The sequence below is a fragment of the Canis lupus genome, chromosome 24 (genome assembly GCF_048164855.1).
Source record: "Canis lupus baileyi chromosome 24, mCanLup2.hap1, whole genome shotgun sequence".
Taxonomy (NCBI): domain Eukaryota; kingdom Metazoa; phylum Chordata; class Mammalia; order Carnivora; family Canidae; genus Canis; species Canis lupus.
This window is the reverse complement of record NC_132861.1, coordinates 31,656,825-31,684,057: the sequence shown is the minus strand read 5'-3', so window position 1 is coordinate 31,684,057 and position 27,233 is coordinate 31,656,825. Positions and strand designations below refer to the sequence as shown.

The following is a 27,233-nucleotide window of genomic DNA, read 5'->3' as shown; positions in this document are numbered from 1 at the left end:
CCCTCTGCCTGTGTCTCTGCCTCTCTCTCTCTCTCTCTCTCTCTCATGAATAAATAAAATATTTTTAAAATAAATCTGATTTATCAGATAAATATTTTCTAAAAAAAGAAGTATGGTTGTCAAAGGGCAAATGTATATGTTAAATTTCCCTCCATCAGGTCTAGGCCATTTGCATTCCTACCCCAACTCCCCATAGCCTGGCCAATTGAGTAATATTATCAGCCTCTGCATTTTTGCCATTCTGACGGGTGAGAAATGTTTTCACACAGTAGTTTTAAATTGTATTTACCTTGGAGCACCTGGGTGGCTGTCATTTAAGTGTCTGACTCTTGATTTCAGCTCAGGTCATGATCTCAGGGTTGTGAGATTGAGCCCCAGCATGGATCCTGCTTAAGATTCTCTCTCTCCTTCTTCTTTTATCTCTCTCCCATCTCTAAAAAAATAAATAAATGAGTTTTTTTTTTTAAATTTTTATTTATTTATGATAGTCACACACAGAGAGAGAGAGAGGCAGAGACACAGGCAGAGGGAGAAGCAGGCTCCATGCACCGGGAGCCCGATGTGGGATTCGATCCTGGGTCTCCAGGATCGCGCCCTGGGCCAAAGGCAGGCGCCAAACCGCTGCGCCACCCAGGGATCCCAATAAATGAGTTTTTTAAAAAATTAAAAATTGCCACTTGACGGGATGAGCACTGGGTGTTATACTGTATGTTGGCAAATCGAACTCCAATAAAAAAATTAAAAATTGCATTTATCTTATAAATAAAGTTGAACATCTTTTTATCTGTTATGGGATCTTTTTCTTTTTTATGCTATTTTAATTCTTTTTTTTATAAATTTATTTTTTATTGGTGTTCAATTTGCCAACATATAGAGTAACACCCGGTGCTCATCCCATCAAGTGCCCCCCTCAGTGCCCGTCACCCAGTCACCCCCACCCCCCGCCCTCCTCCCTTTCAACCACCCCTAGTTCGTTTCCCAGAGTTTGGAGTCTCTCATGTTCTGTCTCCCTTTCTGATATTTCCCACTCATTTTTTCTCCTTTCCCCTTTATTCCCTTTTGCTATTTTTTATATTCCCCAAATGAGTGAGATCATATAATGTTTGTCCTTCTCCGATTGACTTATTTTACTCAGCATAATACCCTCCAGTTCCATCCACGTTGAGGCAAATGGTGGGTATTTGTCGTTTCTAATGGCTGAGTAATATTCCATTGGGATCTTTTTCTTAATTACAGTTGACACATAATGTTACATTACTTTCAGGTGTATAGCATAGTGATTTGACAAGTGCATATGTTACGGTGTGCTCACCACAGTGCAGCTAGCATCTGTCACCATACAACACTATTACAATACCATTGACTAAATTCCTTATGCTGTATCTTTTCCCCCATGATTTATGCATTCCATAACTAGAAGTATTTAGGGGACATTTTTGTATCTCTTTTCCTAGCTGCTTGTTTAGGGGTTTTGTTCATTTTTCTGTGTGACTTTTGGTCCTTTATTTTCTCATATTTTATTTTATTCCTATTTTACCCATTTCCCCACCCACTTCCCTTTTTGTAACTATCAGTTTGTTCTCTATAGTTAAGTCTGTTTCTTGGTTTGTCTCTTTTTTCCCCTTTGCTCATTTGTTTTGTTTTGTTTTTATTATTTAATTTATTTATTTGATAGAAAATGAGAGAGCACAACCAGGGGGAGGGGCAGAGGAAGAGGGGAGAGCAGACTTCTGCTGAGCAGGGAGCCTGATGTGGAGCTTAATCTCAGGACCCTGACATCATGATCTGAGCCGAAGGCAGATGTTTAACTGACTGAGCCAACCAGGCGCCCCCATTTGATTTGTCTCTTAAATTCCACGTACAAGTATAAAATCATACGACATTTGTCTTTCTCTAACTGACTTATCTCTCTTAGCATTACACTCTCTAGCTCCATTCATGTTGTTGTAAATGGCAAGATTTCATTCTTTTTATGGCTGAATAATATTCCGTTCCATGTGACGTATATGTAGTGCATCTTCTTGACTCATTCATCTCTCAATGGATGCTTGAGCTGCTCCCATAATTTGGCTATTGTAAGTAATGCTGCTTTAAGGGTGCATGTATATCCCTTTGAGTTAATGTTTTTGTATTTGGGGGGTAAATACCCAGGAATGTGATTACTGGCTCATAGGGTAGTTTTATTTTCAACTTTTTGAAGAACCTCCATACTCTTTTCCACAGTGACTGTACTAGTTTGCATTCCCGTGAACAGTGCAATTCTCTCCACATCCTCGCCATCACTGATGTTTTTTGTGTTTTTTATTTTAGCCATTCTGACAGGTATGCAATGATATCTCATTGTAGTTTTGATTTGTATTTCCCTGATGATAAGTAATGTTGAGCATCTTTTCATGTGTCTGTTAGCCACTGGATGTCTGCTTTGGGGAAATGTCTATTCATGTCTTCTGCCCGTGTTTAATTGGATTATTCATATTTTGGGTGTTGAATTTTATACATTCTTTATACACTTTCGATACCAACCCTTTATTTGATACGTCATTTGCAAATATCTTCTCCCATTCTGTGGGTTGCCTTTTAGTTTTGTTGATTGTTTTCCTTCACCCTGCAGGAGCTTTGTATTTCGACGTAGTTCCAATAGTTTATTTTTGCTTTTGTTTCACTTGTGTCAGGAAACAAATATAGACAGATGTCGTTACAGCTGATGTCAGAGAAAATACTGCCTGTGCTCTCTTCTAGGATTTTAATTGTTTCAGGTTTCACAGTTAGGTCTTTAAGCCATTTTTAATTTATCCTTGTATATGGTGTAAGAAAGTGATCCAGTTTCATTCCTTTACATGTAACTGTCCAGTTTTCCCCAACAGTAGTTTGTTGAAGAGACTCTCTTTTTCCCATTGCATAGACTTTCCTTCTTTGTTGAAAATTAATAGACCATATAATTGTGAGCTTATTTCTGAGTTTTCTGTTCCATTCCACATATTTTTGTGCTAGTACCATATGTTTTGATTACTATGACTTTGTAGCATAGCTTGAAATCTGAAATTGTGATACTCCCAGTTTTTAAAAACGATTGCTTTGGCTATTTAGGGTCTTTTGAGGTTCCATACAAATTTTAAGATTGTTTTTTTTTACTAAAAGATTTTATTTATTTATTCATATGAAAGACACACAGAGAGAGGCAGAGGGAGAAGCAGGCTCCATGCTGGGAGCCCAATGTGGGACCCGATCCCCGGTCTCCAGGATCACCGCCTGAGCCAAAGGCAGGCGCCAAACCGCTGAGGCACCCAGGGATCCCCAAATTTTAGGATTGTTAATTCCAGTTCTTTGAAAAATGCTGCAATAGGGATTTCATTAAATATGTAGATTGCTTTAGGTAGTATAGACATTTTAATAATATTTGTTCTTCTAATCCATGAACATGAGATGTCTTTCCATTTCTTTGTGTGATTTTCAATTTCTTTTGTCAGTGTTTTATGGTTTTCAGAGTATACGTCTTTCACTTCTTTGGTTAGGTTCATTCCCAGGCATCTTATTGGTTTGGACACAATTGTTAATGAGATTGATTTCTTAATTTCCTTTTCTGCTGCCTCATTATTAGTGTATAGAAATGCAACAGGGGCACTTGGGTGCCTCATTTGGTTAAGCATCTGACTCTTGATCTCAACTCAGGTCTCAATCTCAGGGTTGTGAGTTCAAGCCCTGCATTGGGCTCAACACTGGGTATGGAGCCTACATGAAAAATAAATGCAGTAGATTTCTATGCATTGATTTTGTATCCTGTGACTGATTAATTTATTCCATTTCCTGAATTTTTTTAAATTTTTTTATTTATGATAGTCACAGAGAGAGAGAGAGAGAAAGAGAGGCAGAGACACAGGCAGAGGGAGAAGCAGGCTCCATGCACCGGGAGCCCGACGTGGGATTCGATCCCGGGTCTCCAGGATCCTGCCCTGGGCCAAAGGCAGGCACCAAACCGCTGGGCCACCCAGGGATCCCTCATTTCCTGAATTTTTTAAAGTTCTTTATAAACTTGGTGTATTAGCTCTTTATCTGTAATATATACTGTGAATATTTTCTTCCAACTTGTCATTAATTTTTTTTTGATCATGCAAAATCATTTTCATTTTATTGTCATGTAGTCAAATGTATCAGTTTTTTTCTTTTATCGCCTCTGGATTTTGAGGCATAGGTTTTTTTGTTTAAAGATTTTATTTATTTATTAAAAAAAGATTTTATTTATTTATTTATTTATTTATTTATTTATTTATTTATTTACTTATTTATTTGAGAGAGAGTACAAGCAGAGAGTACAAGAAGTAGAGGGAGATGGGGAGGGAGAAGCTGAGCAGGGAGCCCAATGTGGGATTTGAGATCATGACCTGAGCTGAAGGCAGATGCCTAACTGACTGAGCCATCCAGGTGCCCTGAGGCTGGTTGTAAAAAAAATCCCCTCTACAGATATCTCCCAGGAATTTGGTTGTCATGATCAGCTTGCACATCCCTCCACCCACACCCACTCCCCAGGACAAAAGTACTGGTTAGGTCAGTTCTTAAATACCCACTTGGGAAATTTGGTTCACTCTGCCTATTTTGGGCATCTTTCTCCTCATCATTTACCAAGGACCAGGTCTTGTTATCTTCTGAATGAGGGAATCCATCACCTAGGTCTTATTTGGGGAACACACGATCCCAGGGAACATGTACCAGATTAGCCTTCCCATATGAGAACTGCTCCTCCTATGGTCCCTTCCATGCCCTGGCAGGTCCTGAATGACACAGTGTTTGAGGCAGAGGTCTGTGACTGTCTCGTATCCTCTTCACTCCCACTTCCTCCTCTCTGTGGCCCCCCGGCTAGGCTGAATGCAGAGTCTTGCAGGTTTACCCTTGGCCTGGAAGAAAGGAATTCTGCTTGTGTTATCATGTGCCAGGGCATGGAAGGATGCTGAGCTGGATCAAACAACCAGCTCTTATTCCTTCTTATTTCACCCCAAGGGTTGGAGCAAGGTATAGAGAGAATAGACAGCTGAGCTGGCCTATCTTTACCAGCTTGTGGGAGATCATAAAATCTCCTTACCTAGAGGTGTTGGGACATCACGGTTCCTCAGTCACTTGATTCTTAACTTCTTTCCCTTTTCCTCTGTTTACTATCAGGTCATCTGGAGCTTGAATGACCTGACTTGGAGTCAAGGGTGGGGGTGAGCATGGGGTGTGGGGATTGTGGCAGCTGGAGAGGGGTGGGTGTGGCTCCAGGTTCCAACCCCGGGTCTGACAGCACTGGCTCCGTCACAGTGAGGTCAGCCACTGGCGACGGAGATGCGTTGTGTGTTACAGAAGAGGATCTGGCTGGTGACGACGAGGACATGCCGACCTTCCCATGCACACAAGAGGGTAAGGGCTCTGTGGTCTGCCTTCTGATCTCCTTTTGCCCCTATTCCCACGCTGGTGACTTACCTCCCTACATGGCTACAAAATCCTGGCTGTCCTTTTCCCCACTGCTTCCTGGAGGGTGAAAAGGCAAGAGTTGCATGGGCCTGGGTTATGCAGTATGGATGATGTCAAGGTTTGACACGACTGACATCTGTCACCAGGGTTCCTCTTGAAACCTGTCAGGGACCACTGCCATCTCCCCCAGGGCTTGTCCTCTAACTGACCCGGAACTGTCCCCTTCACCGTATCCCATGCCACCCAAGTGGCTCATCCACTTGGCCTACCGGGCCCCCCTTGGCACTTGGATAATCTCAGAAACCAATGCCACCTGAACTGTTACTTAGAGAAAGACTTCTTGGTGGGTTTCAATTAGCACAGCTGTTCTCAACCTGTGCTATGTATTGTAATCCCCCAGGAAGCCTGTAAACAGCCCTCAGAAATTCTGATTCCTTTTGATCCGGAGTGTGAAAGGGGCATAAGGATTTTTAAACATTCCTAGTACTCATAATGTGCAGCTGAAGTCAAATCTGCCTTAGAAATTTCACAAGTGGCAACATCATTGCTTTGCCACTGGACATTGGTCACTTGCAAGAGGAGCCAGGAATACCAGGCTCCCTTCTTCTTCCATACCAGGGACCCAACTGGTGGGCTGGAACCTTTTGTTCCATTTCCAGGAGAATTGCTTGTCACCTGAGAAGTTTAGGGACTGAGGGGTTTCCCAGGGTGTGTGACTGGCTTGTACCATGTTGCAACATTCCCACGATGGGAGACTCAGTACTACAGCCTAGAAAGTCCTAGGCCAACTGAAACAAGTTGGTCACCCAGTGGTGAAACAAGGCTGGCTGCCCCATATCATGGACCATCTTAAGGCCAGTGTATCAGGAAGAGGTGTTTCCCTACACCACCGGCTGATTGATGTTGGGCTAAGAGAGAATGATGGCAGTGATGGAGGTGTTCTTTGAAGACCCCGACTCTGCTCTCTTCTATTGTTAAAAACTTGAGGACCTAGAGAAAACAGTGAGATGGTAGACATGTGGATGGGAGAACAGCTCCCTTTCTGAGGCTGGTTTGATATGTGATGAGACAGTTCAGAGCAGGGATATGGAACTGACCCTTCACCTGCAGCCTCAGCCAGCGGTCTCCTTTGTCTCCCAACAGGCCGGCCAGGGCCCCGCTGCAGCCGCTGTCAGAAGAACCTGTCTTTGCACACATCGGTGCGGATTCTTTACCTCTTCCTGGCCCTGCTCCTGGTGGCCGTGGCTGTGCTAGCCTCTCTGGGTGAGTGCAGGCTCCCAGCAGCATCTGGATAGTCCAGCATCTTCCTGGTGAGGGAATCTTCATACTTGTTTCAGACTTCCAAGACTGGCCTCTGATTTCCGGCCAGTAAGTAGCTGTGTGACTTTGAGCAAGGCACTTCCCCTCTCTGGAGCTCTGTTTTCTTGCTGGTAAAATGAGAGGACAGGACCAGCTCAGTGGTTCCCAGTTTCGGCAACGTGTTAGGATCATCTGGGAGATTTAAAAAAATACGGATGCCTGAGCCACACCCCAGATAATGTATATCCACGGCTGAGATCACTGGATGGGGCAATTTCTAAGCCCCTTCTATGGTCTTTGTGAGTGTTTTGCAAATGAGGTTGGATGCCTGCCTGCTTCAAGATCATCCCCAGTATTTGCTAAAATGCAGATTCCTGAGTCTCACTTGGTCCTTGCTTGTTAAAGCAGCCCAGGGACCTGGAGTGTGGTGGCTCTCACACACACCACAGTTGTATGACTATGGTAGCCAAGCCAGATGATGGCATGTAGTCAGGTTTGGGCAGCCTCTGCCTTCTGGATGCTAATAGATGATGGTAAACAGAGGGAAACAAATTTGATGCCTTCTGGCTGCAGTCCCCTTCCACTCGGCTTCAGATTTTAAAAATCCAGATGTCTTTACTAAAGGAGGCCAGTAGGTTTATTTGTTCCAATGGACTAGATGCCAGGGACAAGGCCGGGACTTGGTGAGACAAGTGAGGAAGGCGGGGGGAGGTAAGCCTCAGTCTAGGTGCCACTCTGTACTTGTATAACCCTGATGATGAGCACCTCCCTGAAAGGAGACACCCGGTCCTAGGCCTGGCTGGAGATATTCAGCAACTGGCCTTCTTGGCTTGAGGGCAAAAGGCCAGCATGCTAATGACTTGAATAGACACTCCAGTCATGTTCCAGGAGTCCTGAAGGTGCTACTTAATCCAACACAAGCCAAGTACCTATTTTGTGCCGGGTGATAGGAACCCCAAGATGAGTCCCTTACATTTCACCATCAGAGGGAGCGGTTCTTGATTTTGTCTGCACGTTGGAATCCCTCAGAGAGCTTTTAAATGACAGTGCCAGGGACGCCTGGGTGGCTCAGCAGTTGAGTGCCTGCCTTTGGCCCAGGGAGTGATCCTGGAGTCTTGGGATCGAGTCCCATGTCGGACTCCCTGCATGGAGCCTGCTTCTCTCTCTGCCTGTGTCTCTGCCTCTCGTGTGTGTGTGTGTGTGTCTCATGAATGAATAAATAAATAAAATCTTAAAAAATAAAATAAAATAAATGACAGTGCCAGAGCTCGTGGCTCCAGATGAATGAAATAATAATCTCTGGGTAGGACCCAGCCTTACTAATCTAGAGAAACTCCTCGGTGATTCCAGTGTGCAGCCAGATTTGAGGACCATTGATTTCAAGAACTTTCAAAGCCACTCACCCTGTTCAGCCCCACCTCTCCACTAAATCATCACTTCATGGGGCTTGGCTTCTCAGAAAGCGGCCAAAATCCAAGCAAGGAAGGACAGTGGCTGTCCATAATTCTGAGGTAGCAAACTGGACGTCAGAGAACTTCCAGAGGTTCTGGATCAGGCCTCATAGGGCCTCCGCTTGCAGCACCTGCAGGACTATTAATAAAGCTCCAGAGAGGAACACTTGAGCCCAGCGAGGAACAGAGGCACTGATCCGCTTCAGAGGGTATGGAGAGTTACCAGGTGCTCACCAGGTGCCGGGCACTGTTGTGTACATGATATCCATGAATCATCTCAACAAGCCCCAAAATGGGAGGCAGGCCTCATTCTCCATATCTGGGAAGGTGAAATGATTTGCCCTAAGATCCTGAGACAATGAACAGAAGATCATAATAATTGGGGGTGAGGAGTGAATTCGGGGAATCTAGGGGGAAGTTTAGGTTTCCTTTTTGCTTTTGCCTGTAGCCTGGCTATCCCAAGTCCCTAGAGCAGAGCTGGCACCAATCCGGCCTGGTTGGTAGGTGCTCAATAATATTCATCAAATGAATGACTAGAGATTTGTAAGTATATATGTGGAAAGTCCTAGTCATGGTGTTATGGTCAGGACCATGGATAAAGTCAGGAGTATTGAGCAAAATCAATCTTCCTCATAGGGACTTGTTTAATTATCTGTTGCATTCCATCCTATAAGCCAAGAACTGTACTGGGCATATACTGCCTAATAAAACTTGGGCTTTGTCTTTATGGAGCTTATCATCTAGAGCAAGGTTTGGTAAACTTTCTGTAAAGGGCTAGGTAGTAGATATTTTAAGATTTATGGGCCACACATGGTCTTTGTCAAAATCACTCTGCCATTATAGAGCAAAAGCAGCCAGAGACATAAATGAATGGAGATGGCTTTGTTGCAACAAAGTGACATTGGTTTAGATTAAACATGCAGATCCTGATTTGCTGACCCTTGGTCTAGAGCAGTAATCTATTAACTTTTTTTTTGACTGTGCACCCCATCAGTGAAAAATTTGATTTAAAATGCATCAGAAAACTAGATGGGTTGATGAATGGCTAAAAAGTAAAAATAAACCGAAGTATAATAAAGTAAATATCATAAAGTGTTAATTATAGAATTTAAGTAGTAGATACACGAGTACTTACTGTACAGGTAGGATATTCACTGTACAAGTCCTTTGATTACTCTGAAAATTTTTATACTTAAATATTGGGAAAGAAAAAATGATAATCTCACACCTGCAAAATATATGTATCTGTTTATAAATTACACATGTATACTCTTTCTAGTATACATCATGAGACACAGTTTTGAAAAGATGTGAAAAAATAAGATCTAAAAAGTAAGGAAAAGAGTAAACAGACATTAACACATAATTGCAGATCATGAAATGCACAGTGAGGAAATGAACAGGGTGAATTATATGAATGAGCCTATTGGCTTGGAGATAGATTTTATAAAGCCTTAGAGTAGGAATCAAAGTCATTCAGTCTCTCTACACCCCTGTTCCTCTATCTATATAAGGAATTTTAATTTGAAGGAGGCTCAAATGGAATAATAAATACCATAAACTCTAAGTACATATATATATACATACACACAAGCATATGCATACATACATATAAACACTTAAGGGAGATATTTAAAGAGGTATAGATACAGATTTTTAAGGGATATATGACAAACTCTGGCCATAAGAAGCACCTTCCTTTACCACCACTGAAAAGGCCCATGGAAGGATTAATGGTTTTGTTTGCAGGGAGGCTGATAAAATTACCTTCTCAACAAACAACTGCTGTTTCTCTGAGCTAAGGCCCTGCCCCAGTTCCTCATCTATATTTCCATATAGTTTTCAGGAAAGTGGACTCTCTCTCAGAAGACATCTCCTTGGCCCAGGCCATTTATGACAAGAAGCTTATGTCTATGCAGGAAAATCTCCAAGGACTGGGTAAGTGTTCAGTGTCCAGATGTGCTCATGACTGTGATAGAAGACCGTATTAATGAGGGATGGGTGAGTGTTCTCCCCTGGGCTATGGTGCCCTGGAGTAAGGCAACCAACCTTCTAGGCACAAGGGAAGGACAGCTATGTATGGCTCCCTGCATTCCTGTCCACCCAAAGGGGGCTGCTGCCCTGGGATTCACCCAACACTGGGGCCAGGGGTTCTGTGTGTGGTACAGATCTAGCCTGAGCCTACAGGTAGAGGAGGAACCCAAAGACAGTCCATTTCTCAGTCATTCTCATGTATCTGAGATGATTATTATTTTTTAAATATCTATTTATCTGAGAGTGAAAAAGAGCACAAGGGCAAGCAGGGGAGGGGCAGAGAGACAGAGGGAGACAAGCAGACTCCCTGCTGAGCAGGGATCCAACGTGGCACTCTGTCCTCTATCCCAGCACCCTGAGATCATAACCTGAGCCAAAATCAGGAGTCAGATGCTTAATTGACTTAGCCACCCAGAAGTTATTTTTTTTTAAAGATTTTATTTATTTATTCATGAGAGACACAGAGAGAGAGAGAGGGAGAAAGAGAGAGAGGCAGAGACACAGGAGAGGGAGAAGCAGGCTCCATGCAGGGAGCCCCACGAGGGACTCGATCCCAGGACTCCAGGATCATGCCCTGGGCCAAAGGCAGGCGCTAAACCGCTGAGCCACCCTAGAAATTATTTTTAAGATCTTCCAAAGCCTCTTGACGAGTTTACCCTTTCCTCACTATTGCCTTAAAGTGTACACAACTCCTAATGCTCTCTATCTCCTGCTTTCACCAGGGACCTTCTCTTTCTGAGACTGAGACAGAAGATGCGATAATAGAAGGGGTAGAGGTTGTCTGCCCTGATGGAAAGGGAAAATACTATCTGAGTGATATTTGGCAAGCCTCTTCTTTGTGCCTTATTTCTCATCTGTCACAGGGGGAAATAATCCCCACACTATCTTTTCCCCATAAGTGTATTGATAACAAATATAAAGATAATTGGAGAAATCTTAAGATAAAGTGTAAATGGGTGGTCCTTGGCACCTTCAAAGAGTTATGAAGATATATTCTCGAGAATTTGGTGGCAAGATGGAAAAAATATCCCAAATTTTACATTTCGGGTCATAGTAAAGATATTTGGTAAAAAATAATATTTCAGAGAGATGGTAAGGCTTTTCCAAAAAGGATTTCCTAGCAGACTTAGGATAGGAAGAGGGATTGGGAAGCCACTTGACAATTCATTATGTTCTGAAATATGTAAAGAAGCAACTTTTGTCCCATGAGCCTTCAGCAACTCAAACTGTTGTCCCTTTCTCCTGAAGATCTGAAAGCCCCAAACAACTGTTCTTTCTGCCATGAGTCTGGGCAGCTGGAGAAGGAGATCAGAAAACTGCAGGAAGAGCTGGAGGGAATTCAGAAGATGCTTCTGGCCCAGGAGGTCCAGCTGGACCAGACCTCTCAGACCCATGAGCTGCTCTCCACCACCAGCAGTCAAATCTCCCAGGAGATGGGCAATTGTTCCTTCTCCATCCACCAGGTCAACCAGTCCCTGGGGCTGTTTCTCGCCCAGGTGAGAGGCTGGCAGGCCACCACAGCTGGCCTGGACCTCTCTCTGAAGGACCTCACCCAGGACTGCTATGATGTCAAGGCTACAGTCCACCAGATCAACTTCACTGTGGGGCAGACTTCAGAGTGGATCCATGGGATCCGGCGAAAAACTGATGAGGAGACCCTGACCCTCCAGAAGATTGTCACCGACTGGCAAAACTACACCCGGCTCTTCAGCAACCTGCGCACCACCTCAGCCAAGACTGGAGAAGCCGTCAAGAACATCCAGGCCATCCTGGGGGTCTCCTCGCAACGCATCAGTCAGAATGCCGAGAGCATGCATGACCTGGTGCTGCAGGTCATGGGCCTGCAGCTGCAGCTGGATAACATCTCGTCCTTCCTGGATGACCACGAGGAGAATATGCACGATCTGCAGTACCACACTCGCTATGCCCAGAACCGCACGGTGGAGAGGTTCGAGACGCTAGAAGGACGCATGGCTTCACATGAGATCGAGATCGGCACCATCTTCACCAACATCAATGCCACCGACAACCATGTGCACAGCATGCTCAAGTACCTGGATGATGTGAGGCTCTCTTGCACGCTAGGCTTCCACACACACGCCGAGGAGCTCTACTACCTGAACAAGTCCGTCTCCCTCATGCTGGGCACCACGGACCTGCTCCGGGAGCGCTTCAGTCTGCTCAGTGCACGGCTGGACTTCAACGTCCGCAACCTCTCCATGATCGTGGAGGAGATGAAGGCTGTGGACACGCAGCATGGAGAAATCCTTCGCAACGTCACCATCCTTAGAGGTAAGGGCCAGACCTCGGCCACACCTGCTACAGAGCTCCCAGAGGACCGTGGTGATCTTGCCCGACACAGAAATACCTGGTTTCAGGCAAAAGTCCTGGTAGGCTCATACAATCCTGTCGCAAATGCCTAAGGCAACTGGAAGCTTTAAAAAACACAGTAGCCCGCCCCCTTTATCTGTGGTTTCAATTTTCTCCTAGTGAAGTATAGTCAGAAGGTCAATGGTAGCCTAACGTATGTCACAACGCCTTTGTCCTTCACCTCACTTCATCTCACCTCTTAGGCATTTTATCACCTCATGTCATCACAAGAAGGGCAGATGCAGTGTGATAGATATTTAGAGAGAGAGAGACAACATTCATATAATGCCTAATTTATAAATAAACTTTATCACAGGGAAGTATCTATAGGAAAAAACAGGCTATATATGGGGGTCTTAGAACGTATCCACCAGGAATAAGGGAGAACTACTGTACTTATAGACCTCTTTTGTAAAGATGCTATGGCTCCTAACTTTGCCTGCCATGCAAATCTGGATTTTCATATGTCAATTTGTGTGATTGGGTCCACACAGAGAAATAGGGAGACCTCGTCTTGGAAACTCTTTTATCTCATTTTCTCCCTTCCCACTCCATCACTGGTGCACTCAGCCATCTGCCCCTCAGATGCCCATCACTCTGAGGCTCTCTTCTCCTCTCACCTCACCCCTGCCTTAGATAGGGTTCACCAGAAAAACAGAACCAATAAGAGAGAGAGAAATTATTTTAAAAATTGGCTCATGTAATTATGGAGGCTGGCAAGTCCATAATCTGCTCAGCTGATGTTCTAGTTTGAGTTGGAAGACCAGAAGCTACTGTAGAACAGTAAGAGATGATGGGTCAGTTCGAAAGTGACCAGGCAGGAGAATTCTCTCTTACATAGGGGAGGGTCAGCCTTTTATTCTATTGTGGTCTTCACTGATCAGATGAGGCCCACCACACTGGGAAGAGCAATGTGCTTTACTCAGTACCAATTTAAATGTTAATTCCATCTATAAACGCCCCTACAGACACATCCAGAATAATGTTTGGCCAAATGTCTGGCCATTCTGTGGTCCAGTCAAGTTGACACATAAAATTAACCATCATAAGTCAACTGGGCATCCATACACATCTCTTTAACTCCTATTTAATTCCCAAATGAAGATCATAACAAGGCTACAATTCTCCCTAATGCTCATGATGCGAGTATCCTGTGTACAACCAAAGCCACACTAACCCCTTCCCCAGAAGAGAAGGTAAAGTCCTTGAGAGCTATTTACTCTTCCCTTTAATATCTCATAATTTAAATACTATGATATAAAGTTAACAATATTAAAACACTGTGATATGAAGTCAATATATTTTATGTTTTGTTACATGATAAGAGGGTAAGAGAGGGAAGAAAGTGAAGATATTTACTGTATATATATTTATATATTTATAACACATCAAGGAGGAAATACTCTTGACAAGTACAGTCCTTATTTTTGTAATGTAATGGGTCACATGGTCATAGCTGGTATGTATAACTACCTTCTTCCACTGCCCATCTGCATTTTCTTTGCCCTTGGCAAGCAACTTAGCTAGTTGTTAGTTATTCTTTACCTAGTAGGGTGATCCAAACCTTCATTCCTGGAGGGCCATTACTAGTCCTTCCTACATTGGATTGGGATGTTGTAGTTTTCCACTGAATTTATTTCAGGGCATGGTAGCACCGAGAGACACCCTGTAGGATCTTCTGAATTTCAGACATGCTCTCCCTAACCTCTATTGTAGAGTAGTGTTTCTTCTTGGTAGTCAGGATCAGTCACCTCAATCAGCACAATAACTCCTTTGCCTATTAATTCAGAGGCATGAGAAGCCCAAAGTGACCAGGCAGCGGTCTTAATTTGCAGTTCAATGGAGTCATTGTTGTATCCCCTGGCAGAAACATTCCTTCCTTTGGAGCTAAGATCTCTAAGCCAGCATAGCATAAGGTTGTGGGAATAAGGAGCAAACATTTTGCTAGCGGGCCGCTAGGGGTGATAGTGGCTGATGTCTTTCCCATCTCCAACCCTTGATCCCAGGACCAGTGAATCCTGGCTATCAGCCGAACAGCACTATACACACTGGACACTGATTCAGACCACATACAACCATGCAAGATATTGCCACCTAGCTAGCACTGGAACTGAGTTTTCAAAAGGCCATTTCAACCTCTGTAAAGCAAGCTGTTTCAAGATGGGGGGGACCATGATAACACCAGTGAATTCCGTGATCATGGGCCCATTGTTGCACTTCGTTTGCTGTGAAGTGATTTCCTTGATCATGAGCAATGCTATGTTGGAAAACCATGGAATACCATGATGATGGATAATGCATTCTCCATGGTATTTTCTGGCTCAAGCATTTCTTGCAAGGCGGGCAAATGTGTATCCAGAGTAAGTTTCTATTCCAGCAAGAACAAAACACTGCTCCTTCCATAACAGAAATGGTCCAGTTAATTAACCTGCTACGAGGTAGCTGGCTTATGACCCTGTGGAATGGTACCATATTGGGGATTTGCTGGTGGTCTCTGTTGTTGGAAGATTAGGCACTGGGCAGTAGCCATAGCTTTGGCCTTGGAGACTGGAAGTCCATGTTGCTGACCCCATGCACAAATTCCATCTCTGCCAGTATGGCCACTTTGTTCATGAGCCCATTGGGCGATGACAGGGGTGGCTGGAGAAGAAGACTGACTGGTATCCTACAGAATAGGTCATGCTATCCACTTGACTATTAGAATCCTCCTCTGCTCAGCTCCCCCTTTGGAGAACATTCATAAGACACAAATATCTTCAAATTTTTTTGCCTCTTCAGAGAGGACTATTCACACACCTCTTCCCCAAATTTTCTTGTAACCAGTTTTCCAATTGTGTTTCTTATGAGTCCCTGACTATCTAGCCAAACCATTGGCCAGACTCCATGAATCAAGTTATAATCACATGTGTGACCATTCTTCTTCCAAGCAAGCACAACAGCCAGGTACACTGCTGGAAGTTCTGCCCACTGGGAAGATTGTGAGTCACCTCTGTCCTTCAGGGTTGTCCTGAAGAGAGACTGATGTTGCAGCTGTCCACTTTCAAAGTGATTCTTGCATATCCTAGGCCAGAATCTTCTCTTCTTCTGTCAGCAGGTCGGAACTCCCCATAATAGGTGCAGGCTGGGAGAGAGAAGGTAGTATAGTAGGAGTGAGGACCATGGGTATTTGGGCCACTTTATCCTATAACTTACTTATGCCTTCAGGGCCAGCTCAGGCCTGATTACATATACCACTTCCATTTGAGGATGGAATGTGACTCTGTGTGCCCAGCTTTAGAGGTTGGTGGGTCAGAAAGTACCCAGTTTAAGATGGGCAGCTCAGGTCCCATGGTAATTTGGTGGCCAATGGCTAGCATCTAGTCTTTACGTAAGCCCTATAAAAATCCAAGAGCTGTTTCTCAAGAGGAGAGTAGTTAAACACAGGATGGCCTGGCTTTGCTTCAAAATCCCAAGGGTCTATCGTGCAGTTAGCTTATAGGGGCCTGCCAAAGTTCCCAAACAGCATCCCTATCTGCCATTGCCATTTTAAGCATCATTGGATCTGCTAGATCATATGGCCCAAGTGGCAAAGCCACTTACACAGCAGCCTGGATCTGTTGAAGAGGCTTTTCTTGTTCTGGGCACTCAAACCCAGCAACTTTGCAGGTCACTCAGTAAATGGGTCAGAGTAACACAGCCAAGTGAGGAATATATATATGTTGTCTCCAAAATCCAAAGAGGCCCACAAAGTGTGCCTCTTTTTTAATTGTAGGGGCCAAATAAAACAGCTTATTCTTCACCTTAGAACGGGTATCTTAACATGCCCACATCACTGGACTACTAGAAATTTCATTGAGGTAGAAGGGCCTTGAATATTTGTCATATTTATCACCCCCGACACCGCCGACACATAAATGTCTACAAATAGAGAGCTGCTACTTACCTCCTCACTAAATTCAATCCATATAATACCATCAATGTGTGGGCCAGAGTGATATCTGGTGGGAGAGAAAGGAGATCAAGTTCTCTGTGAACTGACGTATGATATAGAGCTGGAGCATTGAGATGCCCTGAGGCAGGGCAGTGAAGGTGTATTGCTGGTCTTGCCAGATTGAAACAACCTCCTGGTAGGCCTTATGAACAGGTGGGGACAAAAAGCATTTGCCAAATCAATAGCTGCATACCTGGGGATGTGTTAATTTTCCCAAGCAATGAAAGTGTATCTGATAGAGCAGCCACTGTTGGAGTCATAACCTGGTTAATCTTACAGAAATCCATTGTCATTCTCCAAGGTCCACCTGTCCTCTGCACAGGCCAGATAGGCAATTTCAAGTTCTTAATGGGGCACTAATCTCTTCAGTCCCTCCAGGAATGCGAGATTGCTTTTGGTTTACTATTTTCATAGGTAGAAGCAGTGCTTCTGGGCCTTCTCCACCATAATTTCCCTTACTCCATACATAGATCAGGGAACCCACATGAGATTCCTCCAGATTTTCAGTATGTCTATTCCAATTACACATTCCAGAACTGGGGAAACAACCCAGGGTGGATTCAGGGATCCACTGGGCCTCCTGTGAGATGGACCTGAGTTAAAACCCTATTGATCACCTGACCTCCATAAGGCCCTACTCTGATAAGAGAACCACAGTGTTGTTTGGGTCTCCAGAATCAGTGCCCATTCAGAGCCAGTGTCTAGTAGTCCCTCAAAGGGCTGATTATTTCCTTTTTCCCCATAGGTCCCTTTAGGGAAGGCTGGAGAAATTAGCAGTATAAATATTTGGTAGTATCCTGGGGTCCTTCCTCATGGGTACCCAGCTTCCCCTTCATTTAAGGGAGTCTGGGTTTGTAAATTGGCTCAAGTCTGAGAAATGATTGAGGAGCCATGACTGCTTTTATAATTCTAGACTTTTGTTCACTTGACCTAGAACTTCTCTGCTTATACAGAGCAAGTAAGAATTTGTTAGGCTTCCTACCTATTTCACTTCCAGGCACATCATGACCACATAGCTAACACCACAGGTCTGTGCGTGTCAGCCTATTCCGATCACTGCATTGACCCTGCTGTCCATTATGGTATCCATGCTGTCCTTGCCTTAGGCAGTTGAATGCCACCTTTGGGTATCCACCACTCCAGGATCCAATTACTCTCACTGTGGTTGGGTTTCCCAGTTCAGTGACTGTGGTTCCCCCTGTAAGGTCTGGCCTACAAAGAATGATCACAGAACTCTTCAAGGATTCAAAGACTCTGTTCACAGATTTATTTCTCACAGTCATGGTAAGAGGCATGTCTTCTGGACCTTCCCAAGGTGGGTGAGTGGGTCTCAGATGACAAACACACTCCAACATCCCACCTTCCCTGTTTTTGAATCCCTTTCTTACATGAAATCAAGGACAGCCAGAATTTCATACTCATTCACTGTAGGTCAAACTTGGGCCTATGTTTTAGCCAACCCACCAAACAAACTACTAACAAACTGTTAGACCCTTTCTAACTCCCCAAGATGTAACATTAAATAGAAAGATCTGCTTAGTTAGCCCATAGAAATAAATTCTGTCTAATGCAATTTTAATGTTTCTTCCACCATTATCCCACATCTTTTGTATCCATTATCACAAATACTTCCCAGATTGCTATCTGTATGAATTAGAAAAAACTCAGGTAGTTCTTTTGGAGTATAGGGCACCTCCTCATAGGTCATACTTTGTACCTCACCTTTAGGGTCCTGCTGAGAACTGAGTCTAGTTATATGTCTAGAAGCAAAGAGGAGTGGTGGGGCTGGATCCTCAGGGGAATCAGCATTGTCTTGCTTGGCAGTGCCTTAGAGGAGGCCACTGCCCTCTTCTCAGGCAATGCAAGCTTCAGACAGGAGTTGAGAGGCCCCCTTTTTATAAGATTTATTTATTTATTGTTTTAGAGAGAGAGTGAGAGAGCAAGTGTGGGGTAGGGAGGGGCAGAGGGAGAGGAGAGAGAGAATCTCAGACTCCTCCCTGAATGTGGAGCCTGATACAGAGCTTGATCTCACCACCCTGAGATCAAGACTTGAGCTGAAATCAAGAGTCAGATGCCTAACTGACTGAGCCACCCAGGTGCCCCAAGGAGGCAATTCTGCTGGGGGTGGAGAAACAGCTTCCACTGTCAAAGATAACTCATCAGAATTTAGGGGTCCATCAAGATCTTCCCGCATATCCCCATTCCAACTTACAGGATCCCATTCCTTCCCAGTCAACACCTTTACTTTAATAGTAGATACCCTGGAAAGCTGGAAATTCAGTCTGCATTGCAATTCAGCCAGTCACAGGTTGAGGTTGTAAGTTAGATATTCAGCAGTCTTATCCCTATGGCTGCAGGAGATATGAGCAAAATTAGAAGCTTGCAGTTCATTTATGTGACACTTGAGCTGGGAATTTGAATCACCAAGCTCAACTTTTTCTTTCCCCACTTTGTCCAGTAACATTAGGAGCAACCAATCTCATTATACTTGTTATTCTGACAAAAAAAAATGTTCGAAAGTATCATACACATGGTCACCCAGATCCTTGCCTCTCATGAGTGGTTGATGAGAAGTCCCCAGTACGTTCCATATCTCTATTGTCAGTCAGATCATGCCTTGGACTCTTAGGCTCTTTTTACTACTAGAAATAAAGTCATTAGCATCTTTAAATCTTAGATCAGAGAGTCAACTGCAGAAACCCTAGATCAACTTAGAAAATTCATCTTTAAAATTCTGTTCCTTTAGAATCATTCTTGGTACCAAAATTTATATTAATTCAGGGTTCTCCAGAGAACAGAACCAACAAACAGTATATATATCTTGTGTCCATTAGGATCTCTGAAAAGAGAGATTGATTGATTTACTATAACAAATTGAAGGAGTTGGCTCAAACATTATAGAAGCCAGTAAAGCCCAAGATCTGCAGGGTGAGTCAGCAAGCAGGAGAGCCAATGTTTATTTCGTCTGAGTCCAAAAGTCTGAGACCTGAGGAAGCTGATGCTGTAGTTGCAGTCTGAAGGCTGGCAGGCTCAAGATCCAGGAAGAACCAATATTTCAGTTCAAACCCAAAGGTAGGTAAGAGCTGACGTACCATTTTGAAGCAGTCAGGCAGGAGGACTTCCCTTTTAGCCTTTTTATTCTATTAAGGCCTTCGATCGAATGAGGCCCAACCGCATTGGGGATTTATTCAGTCTACTGATTCAAATATTAAGTTCATCCAAAAAACCCTCATAGGCATACCCTGAATAATGTTTGACCAAATATCTGGGCATCCCATGGCCCAGTCAAGTTGACACATGAAATTAATCATCAGACTTGAGAAAGAAAGAGGAATAAGTCAGACATAGCAGGGTCAGCAGGGATGAGCAGAAGAGTTCTAGGTGGAGGGAGCAATACATACCAAGATCCTGGGGAAAGCATATGGCATACACATTATCTCCTTTCATTCCCAGGAGCCCTGAAATTGTGAACCCAAAAAGCCTACAGTTGAAGTACTGGATATTACATGGAGGTCTAGCCAAGCTCACACAGGTATCAAGAATGGACACAGGATTCAGATTTGAGGAAGTTCAGATCCAAAGTTGCAAGCTGCCTTGAATGGCCTTCTCCAAGGACATAAAACCCTGTCCCTCTAAAAGCATCTGAGCAAATGCAACGTGCTCCTTGGTGACAGTGCAGGCTGCTCGGTGTAGTTGCTGTGGTCTAGTCCTGTCTACTAGCCATCAATTTCCCCAGCAAGAGGCTGGCCTCCTCTTCCCTTTGGGGTACCTCCATCCCCAGCTTACCCCTAGATTCCATATCAAAGGTGGGTTCCCTTGCCCACTCCTTCAATTTACTTGAAATGCTCTATGGCTTCTGCTTATGAGAACTTCATTACAAAATAAGCCCTGTATTAGCTGCTCAGGTTGCTGTTACAAAGTACCAAAGACCAGGAGGCTTAAAGAACAGAAATGTACTGTCTCACAGCTCTGGAGGCCAGAAGTCTGAGATTGAAGTGTCAGCAGGGTTGATTCCTTCTGAGGGCTCTGAGGCTCTGTTCCAAGCCTTGGTTTATAGATGGCTCTGGCTTCTCCTTGTCTCTTCATCTCCTCTTTGTGCGTGTCTGTCTCTGTATCTAGTTTCCCCTTTTCATAAGGACACCAGTCATATCAGATTCGGGGTTACCTAGTGGCCACATTTGAAATTGATTCTATGAAGATCCTGTCCCCAAGGAAGGTCATATTCCAAGGTATTAGGGGTTAGGACTTCAGAATATGAATTTTGAGGGGACACGATTCAATCCCTAACAAATACTATTACTTTTTCATCCTACTCCTTCACAGCAGTATTCCCAACAGTTTTTCTCTTGGAAAATAGTCCAAAAGACTCCTAATCAGGATTCCTTTATACTAGGAATCTGGACGGCTACACTCAGGCTCCCTGGGCCCTTCCCAAGGAAACGTAGGTCTTTGTGGGAAGAATATTCAACCTGAAAATATAACCAGTCTTGGCTCTAGATAATATAATTAGTTAGCCACCGAGATCTGGCAGTTCCAGAATTTATGCTTCACATTTGAGGGGCCAAACATCTGGGCCTACTAACCTAGGGAGCTCTAAGGTGGAAGGAAGGAGGACCCCACAACCCCAGACAGCTCTGTTCTCTCTGCAGAACACAGACTTGGAACCAACCTCTCTGATTCTCTATTTTGCTTTAACCATTTAATCTCAAACCTATATTGCCTTTATTTTATATCATTGAGCATTTCTACTGCCACTAGGGTTAATTTTTTTTTTTTACTTAATCTAAATTGATGGTGTTGGGTGGGGGTAGGTCTTGTTTACCTGTTGTCCTATTTTTGCAACAAACCCAGGTACCAAGTGTTTCTTGGGTAACTGAAGCCTCCCCACAGTATTTCACCTAAAATATGTATCTCTAGGATACATGCTCTAGGATGCATTTTTCCAGCAAAGACATTACTAGGTAGTTCTCACAGTTCATTCTCTGGTAATTTTGTATTTTTGTGGCATTGAGCCTAAGAACAAATGAAATATAAAGCTTTCCCAATGACAAAGCCCATTCATGCACTTTATTTCATTTCAGCTACACAACTACCTTAGCATAGTAGACAAGGCAGTTGGTGTCTTTATTTTACAGAAAGGTGACCTGAGACTGGGGAAGGTTAAGCCATGAACTCAAGGTCACACTATGATTTTAAATTCTGACCCCTTGTTGTGCCTCTAAGATGCACACATCCAGAGCATGAGTTTGCAGATACCAAAAAGGACTTCCACTCAGGTCCTGCCTAGGTGTAGGGTATGGGGCAGAATGGAAAAGGGAGACATGATATTCAAAGTCTTGGAGGGGAACCTCATTCTAAAAGCCTACAGGAGTCATGGGAATTTATATTTGTCAGTGTGGAAGATGTTGACTGAGGGCTGGACTCTTAAACTACATGGGAAAGAAGTCTGACTTCTAATTTGCTGATTCTTTAGGCAGAATCTTTTAATCTTCTTAAGCCTCCATTTTTTATTTTTGTTCTTTATCTGAAAGTGGAAGGATAAGACCAGCTGTTCTTTGAGAACTCCTTCAGCTCCATTTGCTCAACAGAAAGCCTGGGATACTTCCATAGTGTTTGTGCCTCTCATAGGATAGTTCTCTTCCTACTCTGTAGGATGATTTCTGTGTGTATGATAGACAGTGTCTATGCTAAGAATGTTACTTGAGAATTGGAGACAGGAAACCATCATTGCTTATTAGCCACGTGACCTTGGACAAGGCTCTTGGCTACTTTCAATTCATTTTCCTCATCCACAAATAGGAATATTAATACCTACCTTGCTTGTATCCCATATCATTGTCAATAATGGGTATGAACAATGGACAAAGAAGCTGAGAAGCCAGAGAGAAGTTTTTGCAAAATGTAAAAGGGTGTCCTAATTTCAGGGGTGATTCCAAATCTAATTTGCTTGATGATGGGCTCCTTGTCTCACTCACCAAGTACCCAGCAGAGTGCCTGCCCTTGGAAGGCACTCAGGAAACATTTGCTCAGTGAATGCATAATGAAAGCATAAACAAAGCTAGAGACTGAGGGTGGGCAAGAAAGGTGACACTTGGCCTATTTCTTTTTTCTCTTTGAAAGAGACAGGCCACGTGCTTGAGGAGGGAAGGGCAGAGGGAGAGAGAGAATCTTAAGCAGGCTCCAAGCCCAGTACAGAGCCCCACGTGGGGCTCGATCTCACCACTCTAAGATCATGAGCTGGATGCCTAACCAACTGAGCCACCCGGGTGCCCTAACACTTGGCCTATTTTTGACGCCCTTGTACTTACAGTACATGGTCCTGGAGGACTGTTTACTAGGGCGCTGCCACCTTGTCATTCTTGAACTCCAATTCTTGTCTCTCCAGCACCGCTGAATGAAGCTGAGTGCTCTGTTCGACTTCTCTGCCCTGTGTCCTTACAGCAAACACACGCACAGTCTCCTTCCTCCTGAATCTTGGCAGCCCTGCACTCCAGCCCCAGCGAAGCTGCCGAAAGTCTGCCCCACTTCCCAGCCTGACAGCTGCAGCCTTCTCTCTGGCTTCCCAGCTTCTCTGCCCAAACTAATCACTAATCGACAGATCCCTTGAGAAGAAAAGTGGCAAAGAATGCCAGGCTTTAAGGAGTCTCCCTTCTCCCTGTGATTTTGGTTGATTCCGGCCTTTGATCTCTCTTCAAAGCCATCAGAAGGATGTCTTGCTACTTTATCTGATGATTCCGATTGTTCTCAGTGGGAAGTTTGGTCGCTGGGGTCTAGCGCGTCACGGAAGTAGAAGTCCATTGTCATTTTTCCCCAGGTTCCTCAGGCAACAACAGCCGGTATCGGTATCGACAGTCCCTGACCCAGGCCAACATATTCACTGAATAGAGTAACCCTGAGGTGCCAGGAAGGACAAAGACTTCCCCAGCCATCCGGTTTGTGAATACCAGAGCTGAGACCCAAACCCGGGTCCCCCCACCCCTTTGGCCAGGCTAGCGTACCTTCCATGGCACCAGTCTTCTGAGAGGCGCCCCTTCTGTTTCTATTTCTTTCCATCCTTGCCAGCTGGCCTGCTGCTTTGGTTCGTGAGCAGACCATGGGCCCCTCCTGCCCACGCACCACCCCACCCCTGGGTGGGCAGTGTTGGGTGCTGACAGACTTGGTGCTTCTGCTCACATACACCCCTCCACTACCTCCTCCCATTCCCTGTGCACACCAGGGGGAGACCACCTACTTGTCCCAGACATGCAGTCAGTTGTGGCTCTACCCTAATGGGCCAGGATGGCCTAATTATAGTCTCTGGCTTCCTGAGTAATTATGGGCCTCCCCAGAACTGCAGGGTACTCCGTGCCTCTCCCCCCAACTCAGCCATCGCTGCTCAGTGTCCCCCCACAGCCCAGAGCACGATTCAGCCCTCCCCTCCTTCGTCCTTAGCCCTACCGATACCAAGATCTGATTATGGGCTGTGTCAGGGGCACCCTGTCCCGCAGAGTGCCTGGGTCAGCCTCTGTCCACATTCCTGGCTCCAAAGCTAACCACTAAACTACGGTTGTTTACTTCCTCCCAGGCTAGACCCAGGTCCCGCCGGCCCTCCCCTCCGACAGCATGATTCATGGCCAGACCAGGAGGGACCTGCAGAGGCTCAGCTCACCTTCGGGTTCCCCTTCCCCACTCCGTGTGGACCCTCCCTCTCCTCTGGGCAGCACTAGGCAGGAGGCCCTGGCCGTCAGAGGCCAAGAGGGGCTGGAGGTGGGGGGAAAGGAGCCCAGAGCCCTGGCCACAGTGTGATGAGGACCAGAAGAAGCAGGGTAGGGGGAAGGAGCCTGGGTTTCTGAGCTTCAGGCCTGGCTTTGAATCTGGTCTCTCCCCCTTACAGTTAGTTGATGATCTTGGGCAAGCTGCCACCCTCTGCACCACCGTTCCTCCTCTGTAGAATGGGCCAACAATCTCCGTGTGTGGCGTTGACATGGGAGAGACTCAGTAGACACCTGTTCCCTGCTTTCATTGCCCTATCCTTCTCCAAGAGGAGGCAGGTCACAGAGCAGTCAGAGAGGGAGCCCGGGGCTGGATGGCACAGGTATGCCACCACGGGGCAGGCTCCAACCACCGGCCCCTGATGTGGGCTGTGAGGGAGGCCTTGTTAGTAGCCCCAGAGGAGGCCACACCCCGCCCCCAGTGTCCTCACGGTGACTGTCTAGGACCTCCCTCTGTGTTCTCAGAGATGTGGTGGGTGGTGGCAGCCAGAACTGGGGGTACAGAGAGGGAGGTCTCTCTTTTCCTCTGAAGTCCTCCTTCCACTCATGCTGGAGGCTGCTGCCTCCTGGGGCAATGAGGTGGGCAGTGTGACCCAGGCTTCTGAATGCACCTTTCCCCGGGCATGTGGGCGCCCAGCCTTCCCCATCCAGGGAAGCCGCCAAGAGCTTCCCCAGGAAGAGGCACCTGCAAGGACTGGAGGGGGGCACAGAAGAGAGGGCCTTTACCCCCTGCCTTCTCTCCCTTGCTACCGGCATAGAGGACCTTAGCAGTCCTCGCAGTCAGCTGCTGCACCCGGTGGGCAAGAGAGGGGTGGGCACCTGATGAAGACAGTGGCACGGGAGAGAGTGAGGGGGCCCTGCTGGACCTGGGGGCTGCTCAGAGCAGGGTCACCTTGTCAAGATGAGATGAGACTTCTCATGCTTTTCCTGAGTCGAGGTTGGAGATGGGGACGGTGGACACATCCGTGCAGGGAACAAGAGTGGAAGCTGCGGAAGTAAGTGTAAGGAGAGAGCTGGAGAACCGGGCAGAGGGTGAGCCCAAGGAAGCAGGCCGAGGAGGCAGGAGGAGAGGGGTAGCGAAGCGACAGGGGCCCTTCGGAACTGTCAAGTGCAACTCTCCATTTCATGAATGAGACATGAGCTCCAGCGTGGGCAGGAGCTCAGCCAGCACTGCTCCAGGGCCCTCTGACGCCCAGGCACCCAGCAAGCCTCCAGGGGCCTCTCCACCTCTGAATGGCTCTGCTTTTCCAACCTCAGCTGGCTCGGGCGCCAAGGCCAGAGCTGGGGTGAAGACCGGTGCCGTGGCTTTGCCAGCTCCCGGCAAGTCCTGCCAGGCCCTGTACCAGGTGGTTCTGGCTGCCTCGCTGCGGGGTGGGGTGAGGGGCTGGGGGAGGCCCTCTGAGGACCGAAGAGCGGATCCTGCCTCCCGGCTGCTCCCAGGCCAGGTCCCCTCCGCAGCCAGCCAGCCCGGTGACGGAATCCAGCCTGTGCAGCTGGCAGGCCACGTGAACCCAGCCCACACAGGGCCGCAGCCCCCCGTGTGGGGGAAGTGGGCAGGGGCAGGCGGGGGCAGGGGATGGCTGGAAGGTTTTTATTGGCCCTCAGGGGGGCTGACTCTGTCTGGGCTCCAGTTCCCAGTTTAGATCCCAGTTTCGATCTTAAGAGGCTGGTATTCACCGACACTGTTCCATAGAAACACCGGGAGGCAGACACAGGGAGCAGCAGGGGTGGGGAGCGCTGAGGGGGTGGGGAGGGTGGGCAGCAGGGAGCACCAGCCAGGATTAAGAGCAGTGGCATCTTCGTTAGCTGGGGAGGAGGCCCTGACGCCGCAGACCTGGGTCACGGCCACTGGCAGGGCTCCCAGCTCCCAGCTGCAGGCTCCCTCCTCCCCGAGAGGCCTACCTGGGTTCTGGTTTCCACTCAGGGGCCCCTGAGGATACTGCTTCACCTCCCTGGGCTTTCGTCGCCTCCTCCGTGAAATGTAGGAGTTGGACTGGCCCCCACCTCGCTCGAAAATGCTGCAAGTCTTTCACAAGAGGAATGATGTAGCCACAGAATTCTCAGGGAGAGCTGAGTATGGGCATTAGAATTCATCCCTCAGGCCAGCCCTCGGCCTGCTGCTCCCACCACCCCTACCCAGAGTCCTTTGCAGAGACCACTAAAGAAAGCCAGGTATTCGCTGGGCCTTTGCTGCATGATCCTCACGAGGCCGGGGGGTCCTCTTTGCTCCATGCTCCGGGCATTCAGGGATGCCTTGGGCAGAGTGATGGCCACACTCTGCTTTGTATCCTCAGAGTTGGCACAGTTCGGGAGGTGGTGACCCTGAGACTTACATAGTGAGAAGGGTGTTACGGTCATCTGGCTTGGGAGCTGACCTGGGCTCTTTAGGGACAGACCACATCTTCATCTCAGCATCTGCCCCAGGCACTAGGCCAGAGCCCGGTGGGAGCAGGGGGGTCCACAGCTGTTGGTGAGCTTTCCCTGCCATGTGCCAGGCTCCCTGCCCAGGGCAGGGGATGTGAGCTGTGGTCCTTACTCTCTTCCGGGGTTCCACAGTCTATCAGGGTTCACCAGATAGGCACCACAGGTTTGCTTTCGCTGTACCATGGCTTTTTTTTTCTACATGTCACCTGAAAGATTCAGCAAGTAGTAGCCGCAGAAGCTTAGAGAATAGGTGGGGGTAGTCAGGGTGGGCCTCCTGGAGGAGCTGTCCTTTCTCTGGGCTGTTGTGCCCCATGCACTAATCCTGGGAGGGGTCTGCTTCTCGTGCCTCACTTTTTTGGTGTTCTGACCTATGTCACCTGACTCCATCTCCTGTCCCAGATGCCTGACTGTCAGGGGCAGAGCCTGGGGTTGAGACATCAGTGGGGAAGGGGGTTGTATCAAAGACCATGAGGGGTGCCTGGGTGGCTCAGT

The 27,233-nt window shown here is 46.3% G+C and overlaps 1 protein-coding gene and 1 long non-coding RNA gene across 5 annotated transcripts in view; one reads left to right on the top strand and one right to left on the bottom strand.

Annotated features, from left to right (window-relative positions):
• The window catches only part of SCARA3 (scavenger receptor class A member 3), a 75,708-nt gene that overhangs the window by 19,097 nt on the left and 29,378 nt on the right, over window positions 1-27,233 (top strand). For 3 of the 4 annotated variants that reach the window (XR_012016488.1, XR_012016487.1, XM_072796179.1), the window contains exons 2-5: window positions 5,290-5,388; window positions 6,586-6,705; window positions 10,032-10,130; window positions 11,475-12,518. Coding sequence is in view for 2 of the 4 variants with exons in the window: in XM_072796179.1 (XP_072652280.1) it covers window positions 5,290-5,388; window positions 6,586-6,705; window positions 10,032-10,130; window positions 11,475-12,518 (1,362 nt within the window). In the remaining 2 variants the exon portion in view is untranslated. Of the gene's footprint in view, window positions 1-5,151; window positions 5,196-5,289; window positions 5,389-6,585; window positions 6,706-10,031; window positions 10,131-11,474; window positions 12,519-27,233 lie in introns of all 4 variants that reach the window. The other variant, XM_072796180.1, reaches the window with a different exon arrangement.
• On the bottom strand, window positions 11,856-25,438 carry LOC140615972 (uncharacterized). Its single transcript, XR_012016489.1, has 2 exons — window positions 22,875-25,438; window positions 11,856-15,717 (listed from the first exon to the last, which is right to left on the bottom strand). It is a non-coding gene; the product is annotated as an uncharacterized lncRNA (long non-coding RNA).